The following is a 17025-nucleotide window of genomic DNA, read 5'->3' as shown; positions in this document are numbered from 1 at the left end:
TTCTTTAAGCAGAGGCTTTTTATGGTGTTTTTAGGGGCTGGAATTTTAGTATTTTCTTGCGATTTCTTGGTCCTGTGAGGAGGAGATTTTGACCGTGTTTTTCTCTACCTCTCCTCAGACTAATGTATCTAGGTGGGTTCCGTGTTGCTGAACACGGCGAACTCGCTTCTAGTCTTTTGGTATTTTCGGTATTCTTGCTCTATTAAATTATGATACTCCTGTGTTAGTAGTAGTATATGGTCAGTTGTATGCATGATTTCCTTCAGACATTATATTAGCATGTGGGACATAGATTGATGAATAATTCTATTGATCGATTGTAGTCGTGCTTTATATGTATATGCTGTTAACAGGTAATTGCATGTAAAACCGAGGAAAATTCCATGGACAGGTGGGTAGTGACAGATAGTATGTGATCGTGCTAGAGAGCACCTAGATAGTTGATAGTGATCTATTTGATCATCCTATTTGACTATAGTCTGCATAAGCCGCATTGAGCTTGATAATTATAAGTGCTATTATACTTGTTGGGGTCGCGCCCTTAAGTGCCGCTCCAGACTTTGGATTAGCGATATGATATTGTGGTAGGCCTTGTGTTGACGGACCACCTGCAGAAGCCGTGACTAGTCATTAGGGGCAGCCTATGTGTTGATGGATCATTTGCGGGAGTGGTGCCGTGGCAATAAATGAGGATAGGTTTGACCAGACTGTCATCAGTTGGTCGTTACGATTGGATTATGTAGCTTTCTCTTATCTATATCTCTATATTAATGCTCAATACCAAAACTGACATGGCATGTATACTTTTATTGTAAAGAATTGAGTCCCACCTTTATTTTATGTATTGTATTTTTTTCTATGTGGCCTTTTACCTTTCCTTCACCGGACTTTTAATTAATGCATCCACCCGAGGCTGCAGAAGCGCTCCTCCCAAGTTCTGTAGTGGTAGGCCTTAGGAGAAGTGGTTTGTGGTCCAATAGACGAAACAGGTTTGGTTCATTGGACCAAAAACCCATCCGTTTTTAAAATAATAATAATAATTTATATTCTTTTATAAAAATTTGAAAGTTTGTTATTTTATAATTATTTTGATAAATTTTAAATTTTTTAATCAAAATATCAATTCACATAGAAAAAATATTTGATTTTTATTTTTTAAAATCTTATATTTTTTTAAAAAAAAAACAAAAAAAAAATTAAGAGGCCGGCCAAGAGACGGCCAAGAGCACGGCCCGGCCCGGATTTGAAATCAGGCCAGGCCGGGCCGATCCCTAGCCCGTTTGGACCCGACTTATGTCGACCGCAGCCCACACATCACACGCCTAGTCTGGATATGCAAAAATGTAGAGTTTTGGGGACCGAGATTAAAAAAAAAAAAAAAAAAAAAAAAGAAGAAAAAAAAAAGAAGGCAAAGAGAGAAAATTCTGCAGCGAAAATGGACGACGGAGCGGCGAACAACGCCGCCGCGTTGGCGGCGCAGCAGCAGCAGCTGCTCCTCCAGCAGCACCACCACCAGATCTTCCTCCTCCAACAGCAACAGCAGCAGCACCACCAATTCCCGCAACCGCAGCAGCTTCCGAGACCGCAGCAGCTCCTCCACCACCACCAACAACAGCAGCAGCAGCAGGCCGTCTCCCGCTTTCCCTCCAACATCGACGCCCACCTCCGCTCCCCGGGCTTCCGATCCCTCCACTTCCATCCCCAATCGCAGTCCCAATCGCAGGCGCAGGCGCAGCCGCGGCGGAACCCGGTGGAGGTGGAGATGGCGCAGCAGGACGCCCTGAAGGTCTGCAACCCCGACGTCAAGACCCCCTTCTCCTCCATCGAGGACGCCGTCCACAGGTACCGCTCCGCTCCCTTCACACCTCAGTTGTTTAGGGTTTCTGTTTGTTCTCCGTTGTCGGTGCCTGATTAGGGTTCTTGAATCTTGATGTGGGAATGGGGCGCCGGAGTAACGTAGTTTTGGGTTAGGGATGGGACGGGGGTTCGCGGAGAATCGCCATTCGCCAATTACTCACCAGAATAGCTTGGAATTAGCGGGATTTTAAAATCCCAAAATTGCGAATAGTTTTGTGCGTTTGCTCGGTCGTTGCCTCCCCATTTTGAATGTAACAGAAAGCGAAAAACTCAAGAACATGGTAGAAATGGGCTGCTTCGAGGTGACCCCCGGAACCTCCGAGACATAAACACCCAGTGTTTGATGGCTGTAGCAAGACATCTTCATCAAGGAATTTGGTTTAATTTCGCTTCATTTTGTCTATAAATCTTATAACAAAAAAATATTAAACTAAAACGAAACTAAGTTAAAAGGAGAGTGGAGTTTCGGAAAATAGCCCGGTGAGACGTGTGATGCGATGTCCCAATTAGCTTTAGCCTTTCCACCTGTGACTTCTCTGGCGATACAACACCTTGGATTATCCCGATCTCCCCTATTTGCACGGATTCGAAGGAGTGCTTGATTGAATGTTATCAGACTTTGAAGATCTAAACTCAAAGGAACAACAGAATAGAAGAAGAAAAGTCGGAATAAGATCTTTTTTTACTTTCTATCTGTTGGGGGTCGTTTTTGCATCTACCTTAATGGTCCAAAAGACAGTTGTGGGACGTTCCCTTTTTTAGAATGCATGATCCCACTTTGTAGGGGAATTCAAAAGTTTTAAATTTCAAATTCGATTTTAGATTTTGAATTCAAATTTCAAAATGGAATTCGGATTTGGAATTCATATTTGTAAATTCAGATGGCTAATATAAAAGTAAATAAGAGTTTTAAAACTATAATAAGAGTAATTGTGGAAAACTATATATATTATTATCTACGTTGTTGGAGTTTTACTGCTAACTATTCTTGGAATTTTACTGCTAAACCAAACACATTAAAATTTTATAACCCTAGTAATAATCTTTAATGAGATAGCTGAGTGAATCGAATGTAGGAATTGTACAATTAGTAATTTCATTACTACGAATGAACGTTTTCTTACTTCTTCAATACCTAGGTTTCTTAGGTAACGCGATCCAAATGCCCCCTAAAGGGTGTTCAACTTACTAACACGAGAGTAACCATGACGTACATTTGTTGATCAAATCCCAGTCACTGTTTTTGTTTTCTTTGATTTTTTTTGTAGTTTTAGTATTAATGGTTCTTATATGATTATTCAGTTGTCTAGAATCTTATACAAAACTTATCTAATATTTTCCATTTTACTATTACAAAAAAAAAAGATTACTGCCGTATCACGTGGTGTCGGACTATGAGGCGGAAGAGGACGACAGGATCCTCGACAGCGATGCCACCGGCCAGGTCAACTCCCGCCTCCAGCAGTGGGAGCACAGTGTTCTTGTGAAGATCGCAGAGCTCACCACCGCATTCGAAAAGCAGCTGCTCGCCTTCAACATAATGACCCGCAGACGAGCCCTTGGCGAATTGCGATCCGAAGAAAGGCTCATGCTAGAGAAAGCCCTACTTCAGGAGGAGAAGCAATCACTGTTGGAGCTAAGGGCGGAGCTCGAGTCGAGAGAAAGGGCTGGGCGGATGGCCATGGCCCAGGCCGAGCAGGCTCATCGGGCTGAGATGATGGCCCGCGGCCCAATGAGGGCAGGTGCAGCCACCGCCCGGGGGGAGGATGGCTCGGTCCGTAGTAGTACGGGACAATATCAGGGGGGCGACGAGGAACAGACTCAAGGGTGGGGAAATGGGCAGAGAGATGATGAGGAACTGTCGGAGGATTTCCTGAACGACGAGAACGAGAATGAAAACGGAGAGACGGCGATGCAGGACGACTGGCGAGATGCGGGGGAGCTGGATTTGAACAATAGCAGGTGATACTCGAACTGCAAAAACGACGAATCCTCTTTTAAGCTAGAATTCGTTTCAGCTTCTTTATCATTGCAATTTGTTAGGAAACTGGGATTGTTACTCACTATCTGATCTTGCAATCTGTTTGCATATTAATCATCCTTTTTTTTGCAAAGGAAAGATTATAACAAATCTATATCATCAAAGCTTTAGGCGGAATAAAGTGATGCAGAGTGAAAGTTTCTGATGAGCATTGAGAGCTGTGAATGCTTTCGGCACAAAATGACTCGGTGAACTTGGCATGGTTATGCTTTTACTATCATTTATGGGTTAATTGTTTCTTTTTTTTTTTACACATTTTGTAATGCTTTTTACTCTTAAAAAATTTTGTAGTTTTGACTAGGATATATATCTCTATTTTGGTGCGAGTGTTTAATTTCAACTGCGCAACAAATTCTGAATTTCTGCTGTTTCACGCCCTTTTCTTGATAGGATTTCTATTTAATTCAATGATGTTAGAATAAGAAAGGGTAGATGCAAATTAATATGGCTGCAATAGTAGCTAAAATTTGCAACCGTATCAGTCATAATAATAGAGGCTCATTTGGTTCATGCTATTTGTAATGAATTACTGGGAATCAATTGCAGATTACTGCGTTTAGATAATATCACTCGGTAATCCAATTGATAATTTTTTATTCTGAAGGTAAGAGAATGTTCCTATTAGAAAGGGAGAATCAAGGATTAAAGTGCCCATCGGCACGGGCTGTATCCGCCGTGTCGTATCGTGCCAGCAAGATATCGACACGATACAGTCTCTGTACCGATGATACAATTCAAAATTCTCTATTTTTGAAATTAGTAAGTAATTTTTTCAATAAAGTTCAAAAGATTTAATAAAAATACATAAAAAATAATTGGTATAATTTGTTGCTAAAGAAAATAAATATTTTATACCATTACATGTCGGCACACATATATTTTTTATGATCAGCACGCATTTGTACGGCTTGGCACACACTGTACCATACCATGCAGGCAATTTTTCAGTACAATTTCGTACCACAGTACTTAAATTCTTTGGGAGAATCATATTAACATTGAGGGACCCGAGTGTACGCTATTTTCGAGTGCGGGGTGATAGGAAAATATTTTTAGAAAACCCAACTTACCTTCCGCTTTAATTTGAATCATAAATTTAAATTTAAATTCCTTTTTTAAATTCACATTCACAATTTAAACTCAATTTCTCATTTAAATTGAGATTTTGAATTCAAAATTAAAATTCTACATTTGCTTTTGTATTCCATGTTCAAAATTTAAATTTTTTATTTGAATTCAAATTCAAATTCATATTTTGAAATCAACTTTGAATTCAAAATTTATATTTTGAATTCAACTTCAACTTCAAATTTATTTTTTGAATTTGAAATTTCAAATTCAAATTCAAAATTTAGATTTTGAATTCAAATGTTAAACTGAAATTCAGATTATGAAGTCGATTTCAAATTTAAATTAAGTCTGTTTTCAAAATCAAATTCAAATTTAAATTTAAAGTTGGATAATTTGTAATGTATCAAATTTTGGTTAAACTGAGAAAGTGCAGATTAAGTCATATTAAATATGATTAAAATGAGTTTTGAAAAGTTTAAAATGAGTTTAGATCGGATTGAAATGAATTCGAATCAAAACAGACTTCCCAAACACTTGAAACAGAGCTTTACCGGCATGTTTGGATGCTCACTTTTTTGGAGTATAGTATAACTATACTATGGGTATAGAAAAATTTTTCTAAAAAGTATTTGGATAATTTAAAAACATACCAACTAAATAGGGTATAGTTTAACTATACCGCAAAAAGTAGGGTAAAAATAAAATCCAATATTTTCTCCTAAAAACAAAACTCTACTTCTCGGGCTCTTCTTCCTCACGCACCCCACCTATGTTTTTTCCCCTTTTCCTCGGACCCCCTTTCTCTCCGATCTACACCCTCTCCACAACCGCACTCTCCAATCTCCACCCTCTCCGCACTCCCCTCGGCCGCCACCTCTTCCGCCGCACTCATCTCGCCCACCGCCGACGCCGCCGCACTCACTTCAGCCGCCGCCGACGCCGCTATACTCACCTCGTCCGCCGCACTCATCTCGGCCACGGTTGCCGCCGCTGTTGAGCACTCGCTTTATTCATCTCTCGCTGACGCTGTCTACTGGGACATAGTAGGAGATTCTCCAATCGGTAGTCAATTCTGAGAGTTTGCATCACTAATTTGTTCTTGATTTCGGCTGGAGTTTTGAAGCTTCGGTTCTTGGATGATTTGTTTCCAATATTGTTGAAAGGCTAGAATAATTTACAAAGTTGGAATCTCATCGTAGGCGCACAGCTCTGTTATATAATTAACATAGTTTGGAGGACTGCTGTTATGAATTCATATTGCTGATTTATGCTTCTTCTAAATCACAGAGTGAAAGATATTATACAAGTAGTGCACCAAAAGCCGAGAAATCCTTATATGGTTTTCCTGTCAACCAATTCTTCGATTTTCATTAATTAACTTCGATTTGTATTGTAAATGTAGAAGAGAAGTATCTGTTGTATAGTGGAAATGTAAGTTGTTTCCCGCATTATTCAGATTTCATCAGGCTTAATTTTAGATCGAAAGTTAAAACACTTTTTGAGTGTTCAGTGCTTCAATTGCAAAGTGACAGGTGATGCGAGTGCAAGTCGAGAATTCCAAGATTGTGAGCTAAGTTTAATTTGTATGGTTCTAACACTTAAATTTAAAGATCCTAATAGCTAATTTTTTTAAGATTGTAAGAAATTTTGTAGAATTGTGTAATGTGCATCCAAACAGCTTCTAAAAATAATCTCGTGAAATTTTTTTAGAGTTACAGGATTCTCCATTTTATTTGGATCAAAACTATGGTATTTAAACTCTATGGAATTTTTTTACCATGCATCCAAACAGGCTAAACTTTTTCGTGTAGTTATAATTACAATGTTCCAATTCAAATATATCAAATCAAGCAGCCGATTTTAGTAGGCATGAACATATAACCAACCAACCCTAAAGTAGAAAAGCAATTTTTTTGAAATTTATTTCAATATAAAATTATTATATTATTTCCTACTAAATCTTTTAGTATAACCTTAATTAGATAAAGATATTACTAATATAACAATTATAGCGAGGATACTTTTCCACTTGCGATTAGGATTGATAATCCAATACAGTTATTGTTGATATAGAAGTGAAGTACACATCAAATTCAGTAAGCTAAGACATCATTTGAGATTATAAAGAGACTGCATTACGTATGACGAGAAAATAAACATATTTTCTTTATTTTACTATATAATATCGCATTATGCATATCATAATAAGTCTATTATGATAGATTTTCTATAATTCTTTGGGAAAAAACAAAAGTATATTCCAATTATATAATTTTTCTAACTCCATTTTATTTATTCATCTCACTATTTTGCCTTCCCCTCTTCCAGCCTGGCGGCGCCAATTTCCCGCTCAATCGAATTGCCAACAGCACCTACGAGTCAAACCTCTGCCAGCTCTGCCAGTGCGGATGAGTCCCCCGACCAGGTTATTCAGCCTCACCATCTGCCGCGACAACATCACCTTAGACGACTGTCGTAACTGTTTTAGCTTAATCTACTAGAGAACCGTGTTTAAAGATTTTTGTATTTAAAACGATCTCTCTCATATTTGGATCCAAATTTTTTTACTAGGTACATAGCGTGGACTTGAATTAAATAGAAAAAAATTAATAATGCCAGAATTCTAGCGTGACTTGAACGCAGAACCTCCTACTTTGATAGCATGTCAAATAATATGAAACAATTATTATTCTCTAGTGCGTTTGGTTCGGATATAAATAAGAACTGCTAGTTCCAGGGATAGGTACAAATTCAGGTGTAAGCAGGAACTAGACCAATTTTGCGTTTGGATGAAAAATGAGTTGTTCCTAGAAATAAGGTAAATAGTGTTTGGATGGTTAGATTGGAACAAAAGGAATAAGAGTTATAATTTGAAATTAAAATTATATTATGTAATTAGTTAACATCAAAATATTACTTAAAAATAAATAAAAAATTAATTATTAATAATTAATTCTAAATAATAATAATAATTATTTAATAAATAATAAATTAATAATATTAATTATCTAATTAATAATAATAATAATAATTAATAATAATTATTAATAAATAATAGTAATTATTAATTATTCTTATTAATTAATTATAAATAATAAATTAATAATAATATTGATTATCTAATTATTAATAATAATTAATATTAATATTTATTAATAAATAATAATAATTATTATTAATTATTTATAAATAATAAATTAATAATAATATCGATTATCTAATTATTAAGAATAATAATTATTAATAATTATTAATAAATAATAATAATTATTATTAATTATTAATAATTAATTATAAATAATAAATTAATAATAATATTGTAATAGGCTGAGTTTTGATTAAAGACTAATTGTGATCAAAGTGGTCCCAATAATGCTAAAATGAAAATTAAGCATTCCTAAGCTTAATTAGTAGCTTGAGAACATCAAGTGACTGGTTTTGGAAGTGTGAGAAAAGATAAGAATGGAATTGGAGTGGCTAAAAACATCCAATTGCCATTTTGACTCGAAAGTTGAAATTTTAGTCGATTTGGTCACATTGATGCCAAATTGAAAATTAATTGCTTCTAAACCAATTCGACAGCTTGTAGAGGTATATTGGAGTAACTTGGAAGTGTTCGAATGGAATAGAAAAGAGTTGGTTGTGCAAAAGGACCTCCAACTGCTGTTGCTGCCAAAATGCTGAAATGTTTAGTTAACTTGATAAAAAATGATCAAATTAATGCAAAATGGAGAAATAATTGCTTCCAAATTAATTTGGTAGCTTGGGAAGGTCATTTGGCATGTTTTAGAAGTGCTCGAATCAAATTGGAGTGAATTAAATAAGAGAAAAAGAGAGATGGAGCTGCTGCTGTTGTTGCTGCTGCTGATGCTGCTGCCCTGTACCGGTACTCCTTCTTGTACCGGACAGCAAGTGCAGGCTGCCTGGACTGCAATGCAGTTTTGAGAAAATTGAGGGGTAAGTTGCAAATTTTCATCCTTATCACTTAACCCATGCTGGCTGGAGTTTGTACACGTATTGGGACCCTTCTCTCTCTCTCTTTCGTACATCTTTTTTTTCTTCTCTTTCTCTCTCTGTCCGAAGAGCAAGCCTAGGGAGGGCTTTGATGGATGAAGCTGCCGAGCAGAAAATTGGATTGTTGGAGCTGAGGGAAGTGACCCGAGCTGTGAATTCCTACTGTTGGAATTACTGTGCATCAGGGTTCAGCATCTACTTAAGCTGAAGGAAATTGGGAAGGCTTAAGAAATTGAGTTGTTGCAGTTGGAGTTGCTGGGAAGGCCTCTGGAACTGAAGAGAACTTTGGAGAAGCTTCTAATCCAGGTAAACTGATGTTTAATTTCTTGTTGGAATACTAGGGACCATTGCCGAGATGCTATACATGAGGAATTTCTGCTGTTGGAGCTGACAGCTTTGAGGTGTTGGTTTAGTTGAGTAGCTGAGCAGAAATTTCAGCTGAGGAAGCTTGAAATTGAAGCTGATAGCTTGCTCCTCGGCAGGTATAAGGGTAATTACTTTGTAGAAGTATTTAAATGGATCAAGTGATGGATTGTGTGCAGGAAATTCCAATAGAGGTAGAAATAAAAAGGGATTGGATTCTCCTGTTGTTGAAGCTGCCGAGTAGAAAGATTAGACCATTAAAGTTGATAGATGTTCTTGGTGCTGCCGAAATGCAAGGATGGCCTATTTGGTGCAGTGAGCAAGTCAATTTGGCATCAAGTTAAAGTGAGTTCATTCTATATTGGATTATAATCAAATTAATTGCTGTAAGATGGATCAAACTAAGAGTATGTTGTGGAAATTTCAGAGTTAGAGCTGATTTCTTATTGTTGGAACAACAAGCTTGTGCTGTTGGTGATATTAGTGCTAAGATCAACTTGATAAGATCCTAAACTAAGGTAAGATGATGTTATATTGAATTACAATTAGACTGATTGGTTATAAGAGAGTTAAATGATTAAGTATTGCTGCCTGGAATTGTAATTCAATGAATTGATGGGCTTTTTGAAGCAATGAATAGGCTAGTTCAGCATCTAAGTGAGGTAAATTGATTCTAATAAGCAATATTGATCAAGTTAATTGATTTGGAATTAAGTAGTAAGAATTCCTGCAGTTGGAATTGGCAAATTTGAGAGCATTGGGCTGAGTAAAGTTGATGCATTAGCTGAAGCTTTTTGCAATTGTGAGCTGAAAAGAAGCCTGAAGGAGAGCTTCGAATTAAGATATGATGTTATGGAATTAAAGCTGAAAATAAGCACCTGAACTGGTGCTGAATTTGTGAAGCTCCAATGCAGAATTTCAGTATTGGAGACCATCAATGTTGAGGCTGAGAAGGCACTAATTCAGCAGCAAATCGAGATATGTATGATTCAATTTGAACTAAGGTTCAATTAATGGTAACAGAGGCGTGTTAGGATTCTATGATTATTTGAGCTAAGAGAAGCTCAAAGCTGCATCGATCAGCTTCTAGATTGAGTACTCTAAAACTAGCTGATGTATTAATGCTGAGATTCCTGCATGATACAAGATTTCAGCATTAGTATTGAGATAAGTATTAAACTGAAATAAAAGGCTTCAAAGCACAATTTCTTGCTAATTAGAACTAATGGTTCTATGCTTATAATTGTTACTCCAAGATGAGGTTGAATACTAAAAGTTCAGCATAAGTTAGAATTTCAACCTAATGCTGAAATATATGCTGAGTTGAGACTTCTATCTAAGTTAACATTGTGTAAACCCTGGTTAAAGGCTGAGGTTAATGGCCTTAAGTTCCTAGATACTAAAGTGTGAGTTGGGAAGCACAAATGCTGAAATTCAGCAAAAGCTGAATTTCAGCCTTGAAACTTAAGTAGCATTGAGAAACTCTTAAGTGAAATGCAAGTTTTAATAAAATGTGAATATGATACCAGTTTCCTCCCTTTTATTCTTATATAAATGAAAGTTAAACTTGCTCGAAAGTCTAAATTGATTTTCCGACAGGTCGACGACACACTAGTTACGGTAGAGATCGTTCTAGTTTTATTTACACCGAGTCGCGAGAGCTAGTTGTCGACACATTTCGAAACGTGGATTCTAGTTGTTGACACCACTACAGTTGGGTGGTGCTATCCGAAGTCTTTGAATCACCTTTTATGTCTATGATTATTCATTGAGCATATTTATATTTGTAGTCATGCATTATAGGGTGTTCGGCATTGTGCAAGTGAAAATGTAAATTTCTATCAACAAGGAGAACTTGTGAACCTTAGAATGTGGACATAGAACCCTATAAATGCTTGGACGATAACAATAGTGAACTTGGTGACATTCTAACTAGAGAATTGGATAGCATTGAGAAATAAAACAGTGAGACTAGCAAAAAGAGCTAGTTAGAGTAAAATGTGACACTGGCTATTATTGAATCCTCTAAAGGAGGATCAGATCTTACTCACATAGTCTGTTTTTGGCTTGGTGGTGGTCGCTCTCCCCAGGCAGTGCGCTCCGGAGTGGTCACTTGATGGGCTAAAGTATTTGCCCTTGGACTAAAGTATCTGTCCAGCAGACGGTCCCGTCTGGAGGCAGCTTAGGGCCCGCCAGGGATTGAGTTAGTGAGTTGCAGTTAACCAAATGGTTAGCTAGATTGATTGAATATTGGTAAATTCAGTAAAAGCATGCATGCATACTTACAGTTTTCATATATCATTTCTTTCAGCTTTGTACAGGCATTGTAATAGTTACATGTTTAGTTGGTTACTATCTGTTTACTTTCCTTGCCTACATATGCCTGAGTAGACCTAGTGGGTGAGTCAGCGAGGTCGGCGGCCGAACCCACTGGGAACTTTCAGTAGTTCTCATACCACTAACCATACAGATTCCAGTGCGAGCGGTGCGGCCGAGGATCGTGGCAAGAGCCCCGCAGCTTAGCTAGCTGACATCAGAGTATAGTAGTTACCATTTTGAGTTCATGTGAGACATTTTGATGTGCAGAGACATGTAAATGAATGTATTATAAAGTATGTAAATAACTAAATATTTCAGTTATATAATTCAGTTTGAAAGTTTTAAATTACAGTGAATTTTCAGTATAGCTAGCTTATTATCACTTGTGATTATTGCTTGCCCTCGTGCAAGCCATGTATACTGAAATGTTATTCTGGAAATTGTTTATTTCTTTATACATGTACTCGTTGTTGTTGAGCCTTGGGCGGACAGAGGAGGTTCTGTCTGCTCGGCGTCTGTATGACTTTGTGACAATTATAAGTATTCCTAATAGTTTAAAGCATTTGTCACACCCCAATAATCCCATATCGGATAGGAATGGGGATGTGATTGCGTATATAAGAGACTTAGACACTAGTAATAATAACTGGGCTTAAGCATTTTGGGCTGGTGTCTGGGCCCAACGAGTTATTATTGTTAGTGGGCTGGGTCGTTACATTTGGTATCAGAGCCAATCACCAGCCGAAAATGTGTGACGAGTCTTGGCTGAGCCAGGGTCTGAAAGATAAGGTGATAGGTTATGCCGTAGTCTGAATGACAAGGTGACCGGCGCCAGGGTCTGGATGACAAGGCTAACGAGACGAGTCTCACATCGCTTGGTGATCTTGGGCTGTGTGTGTGTGATTGGACTGACGAGAACGTCAGGGCCTTAACGGGGGGAGTCTGTCACACCCCAATAATCCCACATCGGATAGGAATGGGGATATGATTGGGTATATAAGAGACATAGACACTAGTAATAATAACTGGGCTTAAGCATTTTGGGCCGGTGTTTGGGCCCAACGAGTTATTATTGCTAGTGGGCTAGGTCGTTACAGTATTAGTTGTGTGCTCTTATTTTCTTTTAATTTTGTACTATTTAGATGATTTTTCTATATTTTGGTTGTTTCACCGTTCAGATATGACCTCTTTTTTGTTGAAATAAAAGGTTATATTCTAGATCATATTTTGTAATGTTACTGAATAAATGGATAGAATAGAATTATAATTGTTCTCTAGGCCTTCTAGACCTAAATGCTGAAGATAAGTTTGGTCTTTCATTAAATATCTGTCATGCTCAGGATTACTCGTTTTTTCGGACACGCCGACAAATTTGCCGTATACAAAGAAATTTCCCCTGTATACGAAGCGATAGGTATACCTGTACCGTAATCATACAAAACTACAACTAGTAGTATAGAGCTGCTAAACTGAAAAACATATATATATATATATATATATATATATTTATAGTATATATATATATATATATAATCTCGAGGGGTTTAAGTACACACAAAAATATCTACTACAACACTCGCTCTAGCGAGTACACAGACAACAACCATATGTACATAAAAATCCCAAAACTATCTGTGGAAGGTACGCCTCTAGCTCTGCAACTCGTTTGGAAGGGATCTAGCTCGCAACACCCTTTCCACGATGAGTATCAGCAGTAGCAGCAGCCGTAGAAGAAGGCTCTACAAAAAGAGGTCAATAATTGGGTGTGAGAACTACTGCAAAAAGAGGTAGTCCTTAGTGGGTACCGCTACCGACCTCAACGGCTTACCCACTAAGTCTACAGAAAGTATGCTCAAGGATAGTAAAGGAAGCTGGAAAAATCTACAGTTACATGCCCCTATACTATCACTAACCAACACTAGCTATCTGTAGGTATATGCAAGATGCAATCTCTGACCCAATCTCATTAGGGACTGTGAACACGCCCGTCCGACCGTCGAAGCTACACCAATCACCACCACGCTGGGTAGTTGGTGGAGAGCAAGTCCAAACCGGACACTACGACCTCAACGCAAACGCACAAAGCCTGACTCCGGAGTGGCACTCGTGAGCGCTGCCCAACCGAGTATGCAAGCGTGTCTCTGTCGAGCTCAATCAGACTTTTACAAGCTATAGTCAACACCAATGGGTGAAGCTGGCCTAACCACTAAGGCTCACGTGCCCTTAGCACAATTTGATGCAAAAACAGCAATCTGAGTCCACCGTCAACCGTGACGGCACCCGACAGACCGAAACAGTCTACACACTACTGTAAAATAAGCTCGGCATCTCAGCATAAGCGTAAATTCATCCTATACTAATATGGGTATCCACCGCATACAAACAACGGCAATACAAAAGAACCACAACGCCTAAAGCTATCCGAATATCAAATGCGCACTAACAACGTGGATACAAAGCGCAACAGCTTCAGAAGCTATTTGAGTATCAAATGCGCACTAACAGCGTAGATATAAAGCGCAACAGCTTCAGAAGCTATCTCTGGTAATTTTTCAGAAAGTGACAGTGTAGGATCTATATGTTTTCTCCTAAGTCAATTACAAGTCCAACATATAAAATTAAACTACTAGCTTAACTCCAAATTCAGATTTAAACACTAATCCATGAATTCGAGTACTAGCCAGAAGATTTATAGAATAGCTATTAAAACTACTAAGTTTGATTGAATTTTTAAATAAAGTTATTAGAATATTTTAACTCTATAAATACTAAAAGTTAAAAAATATTAGTCAAAAAAGATTTGGCTATATGAATTTTTTTATTTTTTATTTTTTAATTTTAAAATTTTAATAATTATATATATTGGTTGACTGAAATACTATCAATCAGCCGCAAAGCGCGGGTCCTAAACTAGTATAATGAATTGGAAACCCACCGAAGCCTCCCCGCGTTTGGCGGGGAGCTTCGGTCGGTCCCACGTTTTTTTTTTTTTTTCTTTTTTTTTTTGCCTCTCTCATACTCTCAACACACACTATCTCTCTCTCTCTCTATCTTTCTCTCTTCTCTCTTTTTTTTTCTTCTTCAACACTTTTTTTATTTTTACCTACAACAATATTTTTTTTTTAAATTTTTACTACAGATAGCAAAATTAAATTTTATCTCATTTAGAAACAAGAAGACATCCCCTTATTATGAGGTGTGGGGCCAGCAATTTTTGAAATTTTTAGTATTAATTAATAGTGCCCACAAAATTTTCACCATTTTTTATTTTGGTTTTTTTTTTTTTTTTTTTTTTTTTTTTTATTTTTTTTTTTTTTTGCAATTAAGTTTCAAACCTCTTAATTTCATCGTGATAAAATAATAACCGTTAAAAAATATTTTAAAATTATCGAAATTATTACGTTATCGCCTATTTACCTTTTTTTCATATCAATTTTGATCCTTAAATTTTGTATATTTTTCACTTTAGTTCCCAAAACATATGTGAATTGGTAATCCTAAAGAAGGCGTCTCCTTAATTATTTTGGAGGATTGTGGGCCCACACAATTTTTTAAAGAATTATTCATGCTAATTTTGATATAAATAATCTGAAACTTCAAATGAATATCTTGATGCATGCACATCTTAGCTATATATTATTAGTATGTTACCCATAATTTAGGTATACACAAATTTTTTTTGACAAAAATGAAATTATCTAAAATTCAAGTGGAAAAATATTCCTTATCTTTCAATTTATATATGTTATCTCATATANGATATGTATTTTTAAAATCCGTCGGATTTGGGTTCGAGTTTTTGAAAATTCGCCCTGAATCCGACCCGTGGACATCCCTACTCTCTCTCTCTCTCTCTCTCTCTCTCTCTCTCGTCCGGCTACTACACTATCGGTAGCACAAGGCCTCCCGTGCTACCAAGTTGTTTTCGATGATGCGGCTTCCAAATCGACGATCGGCTCCGTTAGACTTGATCTACACTATTAAAAGTATTTGGAAACTAAATTTCATAATTTTACCTATCAAACAAATAGTCTAAAATTGAACGGCTGAAAATAAATATCTCATAAAAAATGATGATAAAAGATTTAAATTCAAGATCAGATATACTGATCTTACTCTAAATAGTGAAAATAATTTTCTATAAAATTTTTATTGGATTTGGATTGTTTTACACCGTTAAACTCACAAACACGCCACATTGGTCGTTAAAATGGTCAATTTTGAGATCTTTTGATCACTAGTCAAATGATGTCGTTTTAATTAAAAAGTTAAAATTGGAGGGCTTATTCTAAACTACAAATATATGATGTTATCCTTATCTAGTTAACATTGATTGGAGAAAGAAAAAATTATTATATGCACCTGGTGTATATTAACACACCATACACAACTATATTAAAAGACTAATTTCTAATATCGAAATTTAATTAAATATATCTAAATTACAAAGTCTAATAATTTAATTATATTTATTGAATTAAATTTTAAAATTTCTATTAAATGTTTTAAGTATGTGATGTCTGTTCTTATATACATCCGATATAAAGAATGTTTAATAGAGTGCATTCATAATTCCAAGAAAAAGAGGAGGAGAAATCTTCACTGCACCTAATGTATAATAATATTTCATACACCATAAAAGTATATTAAATTATTGATAAAATATCTGATAATTAGTATTAAAGATTTTTATGATGTGATGTAACTGTCAAATTATATTTCATATAGATTTTAAAATATTAATAATAAAAAGAGGCTTGGCGTGCTTATGTGAAATTTTAATAGGCCGGATGCATGTAATATTATTAAAGTAGAGGAGGGAGAGAAAAGAGGACACGACTTCTGATATGACCCAACTGTCAAATTAATACATCTATGTAAGAAATAATGGGTTGGGAGGGAAGCTTCGCCAACCCAAATAAACCTCTCATGCATGTCCTGCGTAATACTTACGACCGCCACCGACTTTTGTACAAACAATCAAGCTTGTTGTCAAAGATTGATATTATGTAATCCCGTATACCTCAGCATTTTCTATGACTCATTCACTACAACAAAAACGGTCTATAGCGACACTTTTAAATATAGGTACATGTCAAAAAAATGCCGTTAGCTAAAATTACCGACACTTTTAAAAAATGTTGCTAAATGTGGGGTCGCTAGGTATATAGTGACAGTTAAAGAGTGTCGCTATAACTTAAAAGAGTGCTGCTAATTTACCAAAACTTATTTAAGCATTTAGCAACCGTCGAAATTCTATCTCATTGGCTGCGGTGGCGGAGGAGGACGACATGAAAAGCTCTTCGTCTGGAATTTCAGTGGATTGAGTGAAGAGAAAAGAAAAGATGGTAATCAATTTT

The 17025-nt window shown here is 36.5% G+C and overlaps 1 protein-coding gene across 1 annotated transcript; it reads left to right on the top strand.

Moving 5' to 3' along the window:
* On the top strand, positions 1379 to 4205 carry LOC109722705 (putative mediator of RNA polymerase II transcription subunit 26). The gene is made up of 2 exons (XM_020250820.1): positions 1379 to 1842; positions 3223 to 4205. The coding sequence occupies exons 1-2, from the start codon at positions 1436 to 1438 to the stop codon at positions 3821 to 3823; spliced, it is 1008 nt and encodes a 335-aa protein (XP_020106409.1). The 5' UTR covers positions 1379 to 1435; the 3' UTR covers positions 3824 to 4205.

This window comes from Ananas comosus, linkage group 1 (assembly GCF_001540865.1).
Source record: "Ananas comosus cultivar F153 linkage group 1, ASM154086v1, whole genome shotgun sequence".
Lineage (NCBI taxonomy): Eukaryota > Viridiplantae > Streptophyta > Magnoliopsida > Poales > Bromeliaceae > Ananas > Ananas comosus.
Note: the sequence above shows the minus strand (reverse complement) of the source record. Positions and strands in the feature narration are given on the sequence as shown.

Coding starts and splice junctions, on each gene's coding strand:
- LOC109722705 (XM_020250820.1), top strand. CDS start 1,436: ATGGACGACGGAGCGGCGAACAACGCCGCCGCGTTGGCGGCGCAGCAG. Junction 1,843..3,222: donor ATCGAGGACGCCGTCCACAG/GTACCGCTCCGC, acceptor CAAAAAAAAAAG/ATTACTGCCGTATCACGTGG.